At 46.1% G+C, this 20,010-nt stretch overlaps 1 protein-coding gene across 10 annotated transcripts in view; it reads right to left on the minus strand.

Annotated features, from left to right (window-relative positions):
- R3HDM1 (R3H domain containing 1) overlaps positions 1-20,010 on the minus strand; it is a 1,943,510-nt gene that overhangs the window by 1,228,305 nt on the left and 695,195 nt on the right. For all 10 annotated transcript variants that reach the window (XM_069616551.1, XM_069616544.1, XM_069616545.1 and 7 more), the window contains 2 exons: positions 19,631-19,690; positions 19,404-19,544 (listed from right to left, as the gene is read on the minus strand). In XM_069616551.1, coding sequence (XP_069472652.1) covers positions 19,404-19,544; positions 19,631-19,690 — 201 coding nt within the window. The remainder of the gene's footprint in view (positions 1-19,403; positions 19,545-19,630; positions 19,691-20,010) is intronic.

Raw genomic sequence — 20,010 nt, forward strand, 5'->3', positions numbered from 1 at the left:
GACTGACTACTGTCTCCCAGGGCATGTAAAGTCCCCATTGACTTTACTAGTCAATTTGTATGAACTAAACCAACCCATCTTACTATGGACGTACTGGGAAGGGTTAATAGTTTTCCCTGGTGTTCATTTTCGAGAGGGCACTGTCCAGTCCCTCTCTCCAAAGTTTCTGGTTGGTGGCAGTGGTCACTACCAAAACTATTCGACCGCAAATATTTCCATATCGGATTTTCCCATTGTTCGAGGCTACAACATTTTCTGACAGCCTCTAACATACCGCCGGTTTATTCTTATATTAACTTTACTCCAGTAGGTTTTATTTGCCAGAACTTTAATATAATTTCTTTCTTGTGTCTTACTCTAAACTCCTAACACAGGTCTGGGATCCTTTGTTCGTCCTTTTGGCGGGCTTCTGCCAAGAAGCCCTCCTTTCGGCGCCACCAAGTCTGGGGTGGGTCCATTTTGTGGGAGGGGGAGTAGGACCCCTGGACAGGGTTGCCGCAGCAACTCATGTCGCACTCTGCCCTGATAGGCTGGAGGGTCTCCCGCCAAGATGACCACTCCACTGTGTGAGTGACAGCTAGTGTTACGCTCACCTGGCTCCCACAGAGGCGTCGATCTGAACTGGACAGCTGCGGTCTCCACCAATGTGACGCGTAGGGCCGATATGACGGACTGGACTGGCCCACCTAGCTTTGTTTGCTTGGCCCGTAGGAATATTCTTCTGCAAATGGAGAAAGGGAATTAACCACCCGTGGAGTTGAGTGTAAATCCACCCCCACCCCCGCTGTTCTCCCCACAGATCACCTTTGATGTCCCCTCTTACAGTCTCACCTGATGGTTTGAAAAGATGAGCTCTCCATCCTGCATTGAGCGCAGGGGCGTGTTGATAACCAGTTGCTTCACTGGCTCGAAGGAATTGGTGAGTTCCAGAACAATATTGACTCCGAAAAGTATGTAGTTTGTAAGAGTTCAAATGCCTGACTTTCACTCTTGTCCGATTCCATGCAGATTGCAGCTTGACCCTAGTGAAGAGTTCCTCGTGGCAACCGACAATATTCTGGTAAGGATTTGTATTTCCAACACAGTTCGATAAATAATGTCAATATGTAACCTGTTGCTTTCTCCCTTATTCAGGCGCTGAGAGAAAGTATGAAGTCTCGTGGAATAATACCTCCGGCGGTAAAATCAGGTAAGTCTATTGTGGTGAGGAGGGCTCCCCTTGATAGTCCCTTTGTTTCACCTTGCTGTCCTTTTGTTTGCCCTTAGGGGCCGGGGTTCGGCGAAGATGCAGTGGAAGCTGCGCCGACCCGTGAAGAGGAATAGTACCCCCGGTGGTAAAATCAGGTAAGTCTATGGGGGGGTAACTAATATTCCTCTGTGTATTCCCTTGGCTCACCTTGCTGTTCTTGTCTACTCCTTAGGTGCCGGAATGCGGCGGGAACATGCAGGAGGATGCGGTGGAATGTGAAGATGCTGCGAAGGCCGGCGAGTTCAGCGCGGCGCTGCAGCAGGCGAGGCGACGTGCATAAAATAACTTTTCTTCCAGCTCGAAGGCGCGATGGATCGGGAATTTAGGTAACGATCAAAGGCATTGCTCTTGTTCTAACCTTTTCTCCTTCTTTCTCCCTTTTTCTAGGAGCTCCAAACTCGAGGCGGGCGTGGCAGAAGTCTGGATGCAGACTTGCAGGCACAGTGAGCGTTACGCTGCTGGTTGCAGAATAACGCGAAGCGTGTGCTGCTCTTCGGGCGTGGTTTAAATAGCCTCTAAAGTAGTCCCAGGTAAGTATTCCTCCCCAGCCCCGCCCGAGTAAAAAAATAGTCCCTAGGTAAAATAGTCCCTTCCAAACCTCATTTGGCTTGGAGCTCTTGCAGCATGGTCTGCATCAGGTAAGTTCTACTCTAAGAGCCTGGCGCCTATGGCGCCAGGACTGACTCTACATATGAGCACCAGGACCGCACCCAAACAGCCCCTAGCAGGGTTTTTTTTGGCTTGCTCAAAATAACTTGATGCCTGCTTCCGGGGTTGCTGGACCTGGTCTGGATCCCCGGGGGTAGGCATCATGACAGCTAGGCTGTATGAATGGGGATCTTTTTGCATAAAAGCAGGGTCCTGAGGACTGGAAGAGCAAGACGTTGCCACTGGAACTGAGGAACCGAAGAGGAGAGAAGCCAAAGACATCTGCAACGACTGAACCACCGGTGAAGCCCTGCTGCAGCGTCTCACCACTTTTCTCCACACGACGAGAGGAGATCTTCATCTGAAAGAGCATTCTTCCCTTGAGCTGGTGGGGCCAACCAGTTTGCCAATCGCCTTCCCGAACCTGCCTTGGTCGAATCGCCAGTGCCCTGCACTTGGAGGCCGGATGGCCAGGCAGCCATCCACCCGGACCGCGATTTAAAGGAGCATACCTTTTATTTCATTTGGCAGCACCGCAGCTAGTTTCATCCCTGTGTAGTGCAGTAACTCGAACCTTCCTCCACGAAAAGAGCCTCTCTTCCTCTGCTGGATCCCCCGAACTGCAGGAACAACGGCCACCACAGGAGCCTCTTCTTCATTTTAAGGTACATTGTTCCGCCAGGCCTCCCTTTTCGTGCGGTACTGCTAAAGGCATTTTAAATCCTTTACCTACCTGTTGGTTTGGCCGCCCCTATCGTCTAACATTGTCTTTCACCCTCTGCATCCACCTTTTCGAATCGTTAACCAAAGACTTGACTGCAGCTACAAGAACATTTTGCTCCTGGGCTCTTTGCCCTGTACCACGGACTCTGGCACAGGCCCATTGACTCTGGCTGAATTTGTTAGAACTGCCTTCTCTAGATTGCTTCTCAACTAGAACTGTGTTGGTGCACCTAATTCTTCTAAACACCTTTTCCTTCCCACTTTTAAAACGTGTGAAGTGTCATTTTGCTCGGTTTTCATTGAAGTATTATCTATGCTAAAGTACTGCCTTGCCTAAACTTGTTCACAAACTTATGGGAAGTGTTGCTAGGGTGTGTAAGAAGATATTCCTGTATAACTTGTGCTTTCCCTCCCTTGTGAGAAATTGCTAGAGTGCCATTTGTGTTTGGTTTTCACTGTGCCGTTTTGCTCAGTTTTCACTCTTGCTCAAACTTGTCTACAATTTATCTAGGGAGTTGTGTATACTTTTGACAGATTTTAACTTGCTTTATTAACTGTGATTAATGTGTTGAACTAGAAGTGTGTAAAATATATATATTGTTTTTAATACAAATCTTTGGTCAGTGTTTCCTTGTACCATAGTACTGTAGCCCTGTTGTGTAAACCCTGAATACTGCTCATCTCCCTCTTGTGATAAGTCTGACTGCTTAGCCACAGCTACCAACTAAATCTTTGTGGTACAGACTGATACCAAAGGGGATTTATTGCTCATACCTGTAGTTTTAATCTTCTGTAGTGCTCCATAAGGGAACTGCAGAGGATTCTGCCGAACACACCCATAACACTGCAAAGGTACAAGACTTTGGTTCTACATTTCTTGCTGGAACCCCAACCAACGGAGCCTTTTGAGACTTTTGATTTGCATCCTTTGAGAAGAACATTTTGTTTGCATCACCCAGGGCTGAAATTTGGACTGCCATCTAAAAAAGGGAGCCATTCTTCTGGACCAAGAAGACTATCCCTCTTTCTTAGTTGAGTTTATAGTGTAAGGGCTAGAAATAGGTTTTGGACATAGGACGGTGGACTCTCTGATTAAGACTGACATCCTGACAGTTTCTTTAGTATTAGTTGAGGCAGGGAAACCCCTCTTAGAACTAGGGTCCGATATGGTATTCTTTCATTTTCTCATTAATAAAAGTCTAAAACCAAAAGCATGCCATCTGTGTGTCGGTCTCCTACTTCTACACCCTTACACTGTCTAGACTTGTGATACATTGCTTTAATACATCATAACTGGATCTTTATGGCCTCACTCAGGGTGAATTTATTCTTTAGGATTTATTTAGTTTTCCTCTGCAGAATAGAATGTTTGCTACTATTTTGTTTTTGATGAAAATGAGTGGCATTTCGTGCCTCCGATCAAATGTGCAGATTCTTAAGATCGTCTCCTGATGAAGGGTGTACTGCGTCCCGAAACAAGTTGAGAAATTTCTTCTTTTGGAAATACACAGATTAAGAAAAGATGCATCATGTTTAAAGTGTAACACTCTTTGAATAACTACAGAAAATACTTGGATTGAAGATTAAGGAAAACTATGCATTTCGAAAGGGAGGGGGACCATGCCGGGGCTCCCCGGAACCGCCTCTGGGTTTGGAGATGGTCAATCCACATGGGAGACAGCCGCCCAAGGCCAGGGGCATCACCCCCACCATCCTGGAGCTCTGGCTGTGCCGTTACAGCTTTTCCCTCCAGGGAGGTATTGGCACACTGCTGGGGCTCCCTGGTAGTGAGAAGTAACACAGGCCATGCAGAGCATCAGGATAGTTGGGGCTGATGTCCCTGGCCTTGGGAACCTGATTCCCAAGTGATATGAACGCCCCGAAGTCCAACAGCAGTTCGGGGACAGCCCTGGTAGGGTCCCCACCATTTACCGGAGGAAGAAGCTGTCACGCAGGCCATATAAAGTGCCAGGATAGTCGGGGGTGATGTCCATGGCATTGGCAGGCTGTCTCCCATATGCGTCGACCATCCCCAAGCCCAGCCTGGAGCTCTGGCTGGGCTGCGTTACAGCTTTTCCCTACGGGGAAGAATGGGTACCCTGCCAGGGCTCCCCAGAACTGGCGCTGGACTTGGGGACAGTCGGCACACATGGGAGATGGGTGCCCAAGCCCAGGGGCATCACCCCAGACTATCCTGGAGTTCTGTCGGGGCTGCGTAACACAATTTACCTCCGGGAACGAATGGGGAACCTGCCGGGGCTCCCAGGGACTGCCGTTGGACTTGTGATTGGTCGACACTTTCTTTTCCGCCCAGGAAGGAGCACCCATAGATGTGAGGTACGATTTTCATCGGGATACCTGTGGGAATGTGGGAAGGTAGAACATGTGTTGTTGCTGGCGTGTTTCAGTGAATTCCTGGTGGCAAATGTCGGAAAAGTGTGTATATTCTAGGGCGATTCGCGTAAGTCAGACCTTTGTGGATTCCCACAGGTGTCTTTCTAGAAATGCATGGTGTTCCCCGTTTTCCTTGGCGGCTGCGATACCCCAGGCTCAAATCTGTAGGTTGTCCACAAGACCAAAAACCTAAAAATGTCCACTCCCCAAACCCTTTGGGATACCAGTGGTTTGCCTTTTCCCTTGGCGCCCAGGTAGGTGCACCCACACATGTAAAGTGACGTTTTCATCGGGACATTGGTGGGAATGTGGGATGGTAGGACGTTTGTTGTTTTCTCTTGGTTTTGCTAACATTTCCATACATTTGCTACTGCACTTTGTTACACAACCCTTTCATTTCCCAAATGTACCCTACATTTAGTCGCTGCTTTAGACACTGTATGCTTTTATAACCTGCAAGTCACCTATCCTTCAAAAGGTCTACCTGTGCTCTTTCAAAAAATGTATGCTTGCCATTACTCACCACATTTGTTTTCCTTATTTTCACATGCTAAGTACCTCTGTTTGGGCTGTCAGCATAAAGATCCTGTGTACCATGGCTCAGTTTTCGGCTTGTAGTATTGCTTGTTTTGTGAAACATTACAAAAGATTTGTGATTTCTTAACTAGAAGAGTCAGGGGAATGTAGCAGTGCATTGCCTTTCTCAATATTAACAAATGCCATTACCTTACAGGTCCAAACATGTCCATCATATACCTTTTTTTCTTTCATTTTTCCAATTTTTTCCCAAACTATGGGAATTTTACCTACATAGTTGTTGCCTGACCTGCGTAAATGACCCCGTCCTAAACTTGGAATTTTGTCTACTTTTCAGAAATGTATGCCTGCCTTCCCATTCAGCTTTCCTACCCTCCTCTTCCCATTCCGTCCACGCATGTCCTGTTTATTTCCACTCAACCTGTTCTTGAAAGCCTGGAAAATGGCAAATTAAGAACAGCAAACAACTTCTTCCTAGCTCCTAGAAGGAAAAAACCACAGGCTTCTTTGTACATCATCGTATTGGCATTTTCTGAAAAAACACAAAATGTGCTCTCTTTTTTGTTATTTTCTCTCGCCCTCATACATCAAACTAGGATTTATTGGTGACGTTATGACCGCCTACACGTGGGGAGAAAAGGAGCCAAATTTGCCGAGATCCCTCATGTAACAAAAAAGTTACAAGGGATTGAATGGTGAAATACCGAAATCTCCAAAAAGGGGCTCAGCACTGGGAGGGAAAACCCTCAGCGGTTAAGGGGTAAATGTACTGATCAGTTTCCCCATACGAATGAGCAAAACGAAAGGGGGCCACATACAAGTCTATGGGCGGGAGGCAGCAAAAAAAGAACATGTATCCTAACACTGGGCAATATAAGAAAAAATGTCCATGTATAGTCTTCACAAATTCTTACAGTAGGGACTAGGTTTTGATGTGCACGTTACACAGTAAACACATATTTAAGTGCCTGCAACTACATGTTACATTTAAGCCCCATACACATTCATGAGCAGTTTTACTGAGGGATGTTGCATATTCCTAACAGATATCAGATATTTAACGGCAGAACAATGCATGCCACTACACTTTATGCAGCAGCGCTTAGGTGCAAGATCTTTAGAAATATCACCCACTAATGTTTTTGGTGAGCGAGGCGGCAAACATGTGGATTCAGGCCACGACTGCTGTGACTCAGCCTTTGTATGACTGGAGTGTCACCCTAACAACTAAAGTGTTAATGCCAAAGGACCCAAACCATGACACAAGGCAAATATTTAGCTTCTATGTTGCCCCGGTTTTCTCCTCGAGGTCAGTGATTCATTTGCTGCCTACTTCTCAAAACTGTCGTACTTACATAACACCCAGATTGCTCTCCTTTGGTTTGTTCACTTTCCCTCCATAATCCCTAATTTTCTCATCCAACATGTCTGCAGCATTTTCTCCTTGGTGGCTTTCATTTCTGACCAACTGTTAAACTTGCATTCACTCTTCAGCTTTCCAACCATTCCTGTGCTCCTGCCATTGTTTTTGTATCCCAGACTGCTAAAGGTTAAAAACTAGTGCCGCGCGTCTGCCCTAATCCATCATCCTCCTTTATGTACCAAAACATTCCGAAGCAGAGACTCCACAGAAACTGTGTTCACCATTGTTTCCAAGACCCATACTACTACTCATGACTTCCACTACTTCATCCATAGTTCTCATTCTTGGCTCTCTGCTATTTTTACATTGTCAACCAACCTTCACAACTCCTAGAGGGCTTCCTTGGCTTTCCGGACACTGACCTACAGCTGGGTCACCCAACTACTGATCACTGATGATTCATTGTCTCACATATGACTTTTGCTGCATACATTAATCACATATATTATAATTGACTAATGGTATTTGAGAAGATTTTTTTTCCAACCATACAAACTTTAGATAATAATTTGTACCCCAGAATTGATATTCATATTCTATTTATATCGCGCTCCTACAGAAGTGGTCCAGAGCGCGACAAGGCATGGGAGGGGAACAGGGGAGAACAAAAAAACGATCTTACTAGGCCCAGTGACATTGAGAACGCGCAAGTGCATGGGAACAGGGAAAGGGGAAAAGTGCAAGGAAGGGGGGAGAAGTGGAAAGTGCAGAGCAGAGGAAAAAAAGATAAATAATAATAAATGAAATAAACAAAACAATAAAAGGCAATAAACAGTGGTAGTACAGCCGGCAAGTGGCAAATGCTGGGTTTAAGGCAGCAGACAGGGGTGCAGTGAGGGGGGGTCTGTATGGATATTACGGGGGTGGGGTGAGGGGGGGTCTGTATGGATATAGATACAGACCCCAGTACAAGGGGTGGCCTGGATGCAGTGCAGGAGGGTGGCAGGGTGAGCAGGTACCTAGGCCCGGAGGACAGAGGGTGGCAAGGCGCACAGTGCTGAGAGAGAGATCAGCTGGGGAGAGGGGGGGGGGCAAAGGCAGAAGCGTAGATGAAGGTCTTGAGGTGCTTCCGGAGATGGTTCTCCTCAAGTTTGAGTGGTAGGGAGGTTGTTCAAAGGGAGGCCCCAGCTGACTAAAGAGATCTACCCCCAACTTGTTTCTTGGAAAAACGACTGACCTGAGTGAGTTAAGAGGTAGAGGAGCGAAGAGCTCGAGAGGGGAGGAATTTATGGAGGGATAGTTGAAGGTATTTTGGACCCAGGCCCCAGAAGGCCTTGTGGACAATGCAGAGGGTTTTGAATGTAATCCTTGCATCCAATGGGAGCCAATGAAGGGATTTCAGAGCTGGAGAGATACGATCCCAGGGCTTGAGGCCGAGGACAAGTCTTGCAGTCCTGTTCTGAATTAGTTGTAAAGGGCAGAGAGTAGAGGCAGGTAGATTTAGAAAGAGGCTGTTACAATAGTCCAACCTAAAGAGAACCAGAGCTTGGGAGACAGTGAGCTTCAGGGGAAAGGAGAGGAAAGTCAGAGTACCTCTGAGGAGGTCCAGTAGGTAGTTTGACTTTTTAGAGACGTCAGAGATGTGGGCGAAGAAGGAAAGTGTGGAGTCAAATATGACCCCAAGGTTCTTAGCCTCACAGGTAGGGGTAGGAGGAGGGCCAAGGGAGGCCGGCCAGAGAGAGGGGAAAGGATGGTTAAGGTGTACCAATGAGGAGGATCTCAGTCATGTTGGCATTCAGAAAAAGATTGTTGGCGGCACACCAATCTTCAATGGCAGTTAGGCAATCAGAGATGAGAGGAGGAGGCTGAGGACAGCCTGAAAATGAGTTGAGTGTCATCAGCATAGCACTGGAAATTTGAGCAGAAAAAAGGCAATACAGTGGCGAGAGTTGGCAGGTATTGGTTGAAGAGCCAGGGCAAGAGGTTAGATCCCTGGGGAACACTACAGGTAGAGAAGTAGATGATAGGAAGTACCCAAGTTGGACCTGGTAGGGTCTATCAGAGAGGAAAGAGGTCAGCCACGCCAGGGCCTGGTCGGTGATACCCAAGTTATCACAGAGACAGTTGCGCAGGATAGTATGGTTGACCGCGTTGAAGGCAGCAGAGAGTAGCAGAGAGTAGGATGAGGAAAGAGGGAATGTTCCGAGTCAAGGTTGGAGAGCAGATCTTCACGGATGTTCAGGAGAGCACTTTCCGTGCTTTTGGCAGCTCTGGAGCCAGATTGGTGGTCACGGAGCGAGCCAACAGAATCAGAATGATGGTAAAGCTGAGAGATGGCCAGCTTCTCCAGGAGTATACCAATGAAGGGGGTAATGGAAATTGGGCGATAGATAGCCAGACAGGAAGGACCAGCTGTGGGTTTCTTGAGAAGAGGATCCACAAGGAAGTGCTTCAGAGGGGAGGGGAAGGATCCTGAGGCAAAAGAGAGGATGCGAAAATCGGCAATGGCTGGAGCGAGGGTGTCAATGTGGTCCTTAATCGTTTTAGAGGAACAGGGAGGAACCTGTTTTGACGAGGCTTTCATAGACCGGACTTGTCCATCGACCCCATCAGGGGAGAAAAGAGGAAAGGATGAGAAAGAGGGTGGGGGGGATGGCTGAAGGAGGGTCAGCAAGTGCAAACGAAGAGGGGAAAAGAGGAGGAGGGGAGGAGAGGGTGGAGATAATGTCCTGAGTTTTTGAGATAAAGTGAGAGGCAAGGGTATTGCAAAGAGCCTAGGAGGTAAGAGGAGGGGTAGAAACAGCATCAGGGTTGGCCAGCTCCTTGCAAATTTTAAAGAGTCCGGCCGAGTATTTAGATGCCGCAGAGACATGGGCTTGAATGTAGGCCCTCTTCTTGGTGAGGACAGTGTCAGTATTGCCTTTGGAGCAGGCAACAGGCCAGTTTGTCAGCAGATGAACAAGAAGCCCGCCATTTCCTCTCACCCACCCTACACTTACGTTTAAGTGTAGCTAGGTTGCAGTCATACCAGGAATTGCACTTAGCTTTGGACTTCAAACAGATCTTCATGACATGGGCAAGAGCATCAATAGTATCAGAAATAGAAGAGTAGAGCAGGGACAGGGCTGTGTCTGGGTGTTAGTCAGCCAGAGGTGGGGTGTGGGGGAGAAGGTGGCAGAGAAAGCCTCAACTGACATGCTTCATGGGCCGGATGTTCAAGAAGGTAGGTGGCAATATTGGGGTACGCTTGGCTTGGGGGCGAAGAGAGAGAGAGATGAGAGGAGAAGAGGCAGTGATCACTCCAGGAGAGAGGAGTGGTTAGAGGGATATAGAGGGGGAGGCCAGAGGAGATCAAGACATCAAGTGTGTGTGTCGATAGAAAGTGTGAGGGAATCACAGAGGTCGCGAAAGAGCACAGATGAACAGGGAGAATCGAGATGGATGTTGAGGTCACCAAGGCAGAGGAGTTGAGTGGTTGAGGCCAGGAGGGAGGAGGAGAGGTCTGCCCACTCGAAGAGAAATTGGGTGATTTGACCAGGGGGCCAGTAGAGAGTAGCAACAGTAAGAGTGGCTAGGCGAGAGAGAGAGGCTGCAGACAAGACATTCAAAAGAGGGCGTAAATCTGAGTGGGAATGATAGAGGCAGGAATCCACTCAGTAAAGATAAGGGCTACAACCCCCCTCCGTGCCGGGTGGATCTGGGCACGGAGAGGATCTTGAAGCCATCAGGGAGGAGACAGTCAAAGCTTGTGACAGAGCTGGCCGTGAACCATGTCTCGGTAAGACTGAGGGCATCAAGGTCAGAAGAGTTTGACAGCAGAGCGAGAGTTGAGAGTGGCAAGATGAAGAAGGTTGGTTGTGGTGGTGAGTAGGCACTGCTCGCGTTGCAAATTATGATTCTGTAAATCTTTTTCCAATTGTTTCTTTTGGAGTGCAGTCCACCGTATAGTACCACTGTGGCTGGTACATGTACTAAAGTGTAAAGATAAGACCAAGGCTTGTGAGCTGTCGGTGTGGACCGCACACCCTACAGCCCAAGTAGGGTCAGTCTTCTATGTATGTTTGTTCTGTTTCAAAACTCCCCAATCTACAAAAATTATTCGTAGAACACTTTTTTATACAAGTATATGTTCTATTTATTTTACTTTGCAACACCAAAACTTGGTATGTTCATTAAGAGGCACAAAAGGAACATGTGTATGGCCTATGCATTTCGGATATTGTCCTTCGGGCCACATGTTCTGACCTTTCTTTTCAAAACAATCCCAGATCTTGCATGTTAGTTTAGACACACACTGTCTATATCCATACATTATACAACACATATCATGTACATATCATTAATATTGTGAAAAGGGAGAATAGCTTGAAACAGAACAAGCATACATATAAGAAGACTGACCCTACTTGGGTTAGAGGATATGCGGTCCACACTGACGGCTCACAAGCCTTGGTCTTATCTTTTCAAGATGAAGGTTGCCAGCCTTAAAGACCTTCCGGGGAGGGGTAGAAATCAGATGTACGCCCTGCGGAGGGGGTCCGAGGTGGGGCAGAGGAGGAGGAAGAAGAAGAAGAGAGGGCAGGTAACCAAGGGAGGAGAGAAGGAGACAGCCGGAGATGAAAGGAAGTTGATGAGGAGAGGGAACAACCTATCGAAGAGGAGGAGATTGGCCTGAGGGCCTTGGACCATGACAGTGCCATTTAGGTAGACATTACTGAGGACTCTGTAGGAGTCTAAGGAATCCATGAGGACTTCCCAGCGGGTGCCACCATGCCACCATTAATGGGAGAGGAAGAGACAGGAGAAGCACAGAGATCATATGAGGGGTCCATAGATCTGCCGAAGGAACTACAAAGAGAATGTCAGTGAGGGTCTGTCTAGAAGAGGCACTGGAATAGGTATCAGCGATGGGGAGCCCTGGGTTGGAGGCCAAGATATCTTTTTTAAATTTATTCTCACCACACTTCGTGAGAAGGGAAGGATAGTTGATAGAGAAGCAGTTGGAGTAGATAGGAGAAACAGAAAGTGCCATGGGTGAGTAGAAAGAGGAGGCAGTGGGAGGAGTAATCAAGTACAGCGGTATGGAACAGTCACTGGGCTAGCAGGTTACAATCAATGTCCAAAGTTAAAGGGATGGTCTAGTAAAAATTTTTACTTAAAAAATAGATAGGCCACATAAAAAAATATACTAGCATCCTCCGTTTTAAAACTTCCTATGTAAAATTTTGAGCTATTCAAGCTCAAAATTCGAAAAAGCAAGCACAGGGGCACCGCCATTTTGTGAAATGGAGGCCCTCCTGTGCTGGCTTTTGCTTTTGCAGCACTAATGAAGGAAAAGCCAGCCAACTGTAGTAAACAAAGTCTACCGCTGGGTGGCTTTCCCTTCATTAGTGCCGGGACTCGGAGGACGCGAACCGGAGACCAGAGCAGGAAAGCTGAAGCTGAATCTCGGTAAGTGCCATTTATTTTTTTTACAAAAAATAAGCACTAGCTGCGTTTTTTTTTCTAAGTTTTCCGGGCTGGAGGAGCCCGGAAAACTTAGAAATAAAACCGCAGCTTTAAAAACGTATTTATGTTTGCGGTCGCTTTTCAAGCGACCGCAAACATAAATACAACGTTATTGTGTTGGAAAACGCTGCGGTTTTAAAACCGCAGCGTTTTCCAACAAAACCGCGTGTGTTTCTGCCTGCTGTGACTATCACTTTGGGTCTCCGGTGCTCCCAGGGGAGCACCGGAGACCCAAAGTGAAAGCCACAGCAGGCAGAAACACAGACGGTTATGTTTACATGCCGCGTAGTGTTTCTACCTGCAGCTGATTTCCCATTTGGGGCTCTCGGGCTGTATCAAACACAATTGTAACTGAAAGGCAGTCTTAGGGATTGGACTGCCTTTCAGTTACAATTGTGTTTGATACAGAAGGGCCTAAAGACTATTTGCACTGCCTGCTTCCTTCCCTGTTTAGTTTGCGGACCCATTTGGTGCATTCATCCTTTGGACCCCATTGGTCTTTATATACATGAATAGGTGGGATTGTGTTGGTTCAATAGTATTGCTGTGATTTTCTTACTGTGTGTTGAATTGCATAGGCCTTGGAAGACATTTATTTGTATTGTTGATATATATACATTAGGCTCCCCAAATGCTCAAATGTACTTGCGGAGCTGGCACATGCAGTAGTTCAAATGGGCAAAGCAGGGTCTTTTGTAGGGGCTGTAGCAGCTCAGAAAGGTAGGTAAGGTAATGCAGAATAGGTTCCCACTATTGGAGGAGGGCCTTCACTTGAGGGCAGAGTCGATTCCAAGAGTTGGGAATAGTTCGCACTAGCAGTGGAAAGGAGAGGGGCCCTCCGGGGCCACTCGTATGTAAAAATGGATGGATGCGCTAGGGGCCACTAGCTAGGCTTGCAAATACTCACCGACCCATGGCGCACTCCGAACCAAACTTCCGCTGTCGAGTCCACTTCGGCTGCAGGTTTAAATGCGGCAATCTCACGCCTCTGTGGCTTTCAGTGACGAAGATACAGCGTTGATTCCTCTACGGGACAGTGGCGATTTCTCTGCTCCTGGTGGATGGATCAGGCCAGTTTCGCTGTAGCAGGCTTCAGGGCACAGAGGACCACAGCTGCAATGAACTTGCAAAGTTCGTCACCACGGCTGGGCGATACAGCAACTGCCTAAACTCTGGTTCGGGCGCACTCGTTTTACTCCAGACCTGGGAACGCCAAGTGTATGAAATTCGGTGCGAGTGCCGTGAACACAGAGCTTGCAATGTGCCAAGTTTCAAGGGCCTCCTTAAAAACGGTGGTGGTATCAGGGCAAAACATCTGCACAAGCTTGTCAGTCCACTGGTTGGCCCAGGGACACTTCCAAGAAGGCTTACTTGCAGGATAAGATGAAGGTGCCGAGAATAGTTGGTCCCACTATTCTAATGGGTTGAAGCGCCTTCGCAGACCTTCCAGGACGACCAGATGCAGAGGGGTCCAGCGGAACAACAGCAGGCTCAGGGTGCCAAACCTTCCAGCGGGTCACCAGCGGTTCCTCGACTCGGCTTCTTAGTTTCAAGATACTTGGATCCTATCCTTCGTTCACTGAGAAGCGATTGACGTGGTATGGTATGGGTGTTTGGGGCCTTCTCTTAACCAGACTCTCCTTTATGCCAAAACAAAGAGGCCCAAAAGGGGAGATCTGTTCACATACAGCCATACCATACGTGGGCCGACCATGGTGGTCCCAGGCATTAACAGCACTCCAGACCCTCTGGCACCCATGATGTGTATGTATTGGAACCAGATGTTCCAGCCTACATCCTGGAGACGCGCACACAAGGCATGCAGGAGCCCGTGAAAGCTTGGCGCTTTGTGGGAAAATGCATGACCAAATAAGGACTGACCCGGGTCGGCTCGATCTGGGGAAGGTGAAAGATTGCCAAAGGACAGGACAAAGAACCTCGAGGCGTGGCCATTTTGGAGCCAGGCCACCTAACTGTGCCAAAAGCGGTAATCGCGGGTTACCTAGCAAGAAAGAGTTAAAAATATGCGAAATGATAAGCTGCCACCAGCCCTGTCCAAGGCACATCTGCACTTCTAAAAAATCCTTCGAGAGTTACTAGGGCCTTTAGAAATGACAGGAAGACCCAAGTGCACTATAGTGGAAGGTACATTGTGCACTTGCAACATGTTGCAGAAGTGTTGCAACATTTAGCAAGGGCTAAGGGAAACAGTCTCCCGGTACTGACTGTTTTAAGGGCATGTCAGTTTCCCCATAGCAAAGTGAGCGAAAAGCCCAGAGGAGTGCAGCAGAAGGCTGTGCTCCTCTGGTAAATTCAGAATATGGTGTTTAAACAAAGCAGAAAAGTTGGGGGGTACACAACTGGAGGGAAAATTACACATGAAATGGAAATCTTTCCTAACAGCCAGCAATAATGATCATATTATGCACTCAATATTCGGTAAGACTGACATAATGACTCAGTCTTGGAAAAGATTTGGTACTCCAGAATGCTTCAATCAGCAATATCACAATTGGGTCTTGGTATTATACAAGATGTAATGTCAACAATGCAAACAACAAAACCTTGGTATTGGATAATACTTTTACCCAGTATGCTTCATTTAGGAATATCGGAATGACTTAACATGAGATGACTTTCAGAGCATGAATCACCGAAAGGCATCACAAATGGCTTTTGGTACAAAGTAAGACTTTCAAAACTGAGAAGCTCTCAGCATTCACTTCGCTTTCTCAATTATGGAATCACTCGAAGTCAGATGGGTTGTGTACTCTTCACTATTCTGGACACTACTACACTTGTAACCTGTGGCTCCCTCACCAGTTTGCAACCTTACATTCATTGCAATTAATCCTTTCAGCCTCGCAGCATTGCTCATTGCCATTCTTTCTCACACCACTGTGGATCTCTCGCTGATTACCCTCTCACCTCAGGCTCTCCATATCCGGGCTACACTGATTCTCCAAGTCTTATTCACTTTTGTTTCCACTTTCATTCACAAGATCCACTGCCACATACAGGCTCCATGGTATGGTCAGCAAATCCTCCAGCAGTACAAATTAAGATATCATGATCACAGACTTTGCCAGTCGTAGAATTTGACTGCAGTGTCTTCTCTGCAGTAACATCTCAGAGAGACAGTTGGTAGCACTGTACCCTTCCCTAGATTACAGTCAGGCAGCTAGTCTGGAGGGCTTTCCTCTTCCTCCAAGCTAGTTGCTAAAAAGCGATCCAGATGTTCTTCTCTTTGGCAACCCCTCCGTTTCCAAAGGTCTCCAACCCCATCACCAACTCCAGTATGAGTTGTGGTAGATCAGAATTAGGAGACGGACAAGGAGGCATTATGTTCAAATCTTAGATTAATTATCTCAGCAAAACTAAGACCTATGCTATCCCCAAGTCTAAGGTTCTAGACCATGGGTGCACAACTGGTTTAACTCAATGGCCGAATGTACAACACATGTCCATACTCTGAGCCATACTGTCCATAGAAGTGAGGATCAGTGAATGAAAGTAAATAAAAAATAAATATGGTTTTGAGATATATTTTGTATTCATTGCTCTAGTTAAACCGTAACCTGTGTAATATATTGGCTTGTAATAGCAGTATAACTTCGATTTATATGTATTATGGGGCTGAAATAATGTATTTAAATACATAGAAGTATAACTGCATGCATTATAATGCAAGGACAAAAACTGCATCACACCTGAAATGACAGAGAAAAAGAGAGTGAACAATGTGTCGAAGGAGAGACTAATTTTAGGGGAGGCCACAGTTAATTATAAACTTCATGTGACCTGGAGGGCCATAAATAATGTCCTGAAAGTCTGCATCTGGCATGCGGGACTTTCGTGCACCACTGGTCTAGACCCTACTCTTCAACAAAAAGGTGAAAACCGGTGCTCGTCGGGATGTCTCCTATAACACAACAGAAACAGCGCCCTGTCCAAAAACCTGTACTTGCCTAAACACTGGCCTCACCACTATAAAATGAACAAAATAAACTTAGGAACAGCATACTTTGGGCATTGGCCCTCATAACTCAAAGGTGGTTGGCTTCTTTGGTGAGGCCGGTTTACCAGAGTGTTTGTCCTGCTATACAGTTCATGCTTGCATTCTCAATGTCTCATATTTTGTGAAATTCATCTAAATATATTTTGGTCTCCAGCTGTCCAGGTCACCTGAGGTTTTGGTATTTCTTTCTCCGATTTGGGTTTAGTGGTTGTTTGCCTCCTCTTGTGGCTCCTATATTTCGGTTCACATTCTCTCGGGTTCCAGTTTTTCACCCCAACCAGAGATTAGACTTTCCTCAGTCTGACTTGGACCTCTGTGTTTTCTACCCTGCCCAGCGGTATGATTAATTTCGGCCCACCCTGGACTTTCAGCTTGGCTTCCCCGCCCTGTGGCTCGCTTTTTCTCTGCCCAGCTGCGGCTTTTGGTGTTTATACCCTGATCTGGGGTGTGACTTCACTCAGCCTGCCGTGGGCTTTCAGGTGCTCTACCCCGCCATGGGGTTCGGCCATTCTTTTCCCACCTTGGGTTGTTGGCGTTCCTTCTCCCTACTTCCTGGAGCTGCCTCGTACCATCTTTGTATGAGCAATGCTCCTCCAGACACTCAAGGAACGTCTTGCTGCAGACTTGCCTCCTTCGGTTCCCTTCTGGTGTCGTGGTGTGGGCAAAATTGACCCTCTCATTCATCAGGCTCTCTTCAGAGTTGGGATGCCAGCATCTAGGTGTGTCAGTGTTCTGCCTTTCTGAATGAGATTGCTCTGTTAGGGCCAGCCGCTTTCGGCTCCAGCAGAACTGAGCGCTATGTTGTCGTACTCAAGTATATACTGACACCTCCCAGGAGGAGGTTCTTCCCCAGTCTTTGGCTCTGCTGGCTGTCTTTTCCTCCGGGTGGGATTGGTCCTTTACCTCTCTGTTTGATACTGCAGGTGACTGTGGGCATGACAAGGATCAGAAACCACGCCAGTCATCCTCTCAGAAAGCTTTATCACAAAAATGATATCCCACATAACGGACAACATTATTGGGATCCTGTGAATAGGGAGGGTTGATGATAACGCTTCTAGGGGATTTCCTGTCCAAAAAAGGGGATGTCACAGCCGGTGGGATCCGCTTGCCCTGTGCACTGGGGGGTGTTAAGCTTAGCATGCTCACCTCCTTAGTCCCAAAGGAGATGGCTCCCCCTTGGGAAGAGGGGACAAATTCCCTGGATTTGTCAAAGAGTGCATGAACGTGCCCGAATCAAAGTGACTCAATTTCCTGGTAATTTTGAAGGGCTTGATTGTGTGTTTTGGACAGGCTCTATGGTTCTCTCTCCCGACTCTTTATGGCATTTAATATGAAATGCACACCCATTATTTGCACGCGGTAGATTCTCAAAATTGGCCTGCCTCACCACAGTTCTATAATTGTAATCTCCTCAAATTCTTAAGTGATATTCCCTTTTTTTTTTTTTTAAACTGTAATTCTACACTCATTCTGCCCTCAAAAATATCTATTCCCCGATCTCATCAGAAAGGCTCACAACTTTACATGTACTGTTTTAACTCCAAAACCTCTGTAAAATGCGCACCCATCTCACTCATCACTCTACTAAGACTCGGATTGCCACATGAGTACTCAGCAGACTGGATTACGCAATCACTCCGACAATCATCCAAATCCCTCCTCCATGAGAAGTAACTAGCCATGCAGAATCAATCACTCTTAAGAGTTCCTTCATCTTGTCTTCAGATCAATCAACCTCATCCACCAACAGGTTCTGGTATCTCTTACCTCACTGCTCCACATTTGTAAACCACTAATCAATGGACTGCTCGGTCCTCAGTTTGACCTTTTCTAACATGCTTCAAAGAAAATGTACAGTTTCTTCACAAACAAATACAAATACAAAGGGTAGAGGGACACATGAATGTAATTTAACAATGATTAAGTGATGTATGCAACGCCTGCTGATCAGCACTGGTCTGCCCCAGGTTATTAGGCGCAGCTTTTATTTGTCATACTTAATATCATAAAGTGGTGTGGATCCATTCAGTGACATTAGGGCAACATTTTTACACTCAATTACAAAAGAAGGGATTCCCCTTACCCCTTTCTCTATGGGTAAATGTGTATAAAGTTTCATATGTTAGAGTTGACAAGATTTTGCTTGTTTGAACGTGGCAGCATAATACCTGTTTGTACTAAGCAATGGTTTTCCATATCCCTCAAGGTGGCCAATGTTAATTTAGTTAAGATACAGTTTGACAAGTAAACATTAACAATCTAGTTGAATATTCAACACACTGTCTTTCCAGATACTAGCTTCAGTCAATCATTCATTATCAACAACACCAGGGCTACTGTTCCTCTCAATCCCATTTTAAACCAGTGAATTGCAACATCAAGCTACTAATAGTATGGTAATGTGTATACTGCTCTGCATAGTGGTCGTGTGATTCACACTAGTAAACAACTGTGTTCATTTTCCATTCCCCAACTATGGGAAGCAGAGTGCATTAATCACAGGCGTGTACATTCCAAAATGTTGATCATTTCTATACTGAGATGGATAAAGCCATTGCCCATTCAGAGACACCAACGCTCTGAATGTGCCATCTTAGTGCAGTAGACAGCTGCTGCATCCTATACATGTTATGAAACGTTTACACTGCACCACATGACTATCACAGCAGTTCAAAAGAGCCTATATCAGAAAAAGTTATTATTGCAACTGAGGCATTATGATTGAAAAAGTAATGTCATCTTTTGAATGGCAATAACTATTGTAGGTTTACCATGCTGTAATGGTCATCATGTGGCGCTACATACAATTTACATTCATGAATATATTCTATGAATTGCATCAAGCAGGGTCAGTGCTAACTTGACTTGTGTTACTTAGTTTGAAAAAGGCAAGATGAAAAATGTACCTATTTACATACCATCATCTATGTTCCCTGCACACAAAAAAACAATACACTTACATTCTCGTGTTGCCAGTTTTGTTAACTATAACAGATTTTCCACTTTGGTCAACATTGTGATCCAATCCAAAATAAGCAGCTACTCTGTGTAACAGCATTCTGTGGTATGAAGTCATGGGAGGAAATTTTTTACGTTGAATTCTGCAATGAAACAAAAGGTTCACTAAAGACAATTTGTTTTTAAAAATCGTAAAAGGTTTAACATTTCCTAAAAGTGAACAACTTACTCATTAGTTGCAATGAAGTCTAAAATCTCTTGTTCTAGTTTCAGCAGCATCATTCTGTCCCTGAAAAACAAAAACATTGGCATGCCTCAATAAACAAACATTCAAATGGGCTCAATGAATTCTTATAAGAACCATTCTGACTATTACTGATGACCTTAACATTTAAATGGATTGTATACTGCAACACAGAAAGAATGCACTCAAGCATTTATGCCATATGTGTTACAAATTAATTTAATTAGATGGCACTGGTGGGTTTCACTCCAAAAGAAAACAGTGAATATCCGAAATGATTACCCGACTAACCTCATGGCCCCTTGAATGTACTGCATTGAGCACAATACTTATGGATAAACACTGTTTACAGCACTGTTTTTGCG

This window comes from Ambystoma mexicanum, chromosome 9 (genome assembly GCF_040938575.1).
Source record: "Ambystoma mexicanum isolate Mex_15411 chromosome 9, UKY_AmexF1_1, whole genome shotgun sequence".
NCBI classification, from domain to species: domain Eukaryota; kingdom Metazoa; phylum Chordata; class Amphibia; order Caudata; family Ambystomatidae; genus Ambystoma; species Ambystoma mexicanum.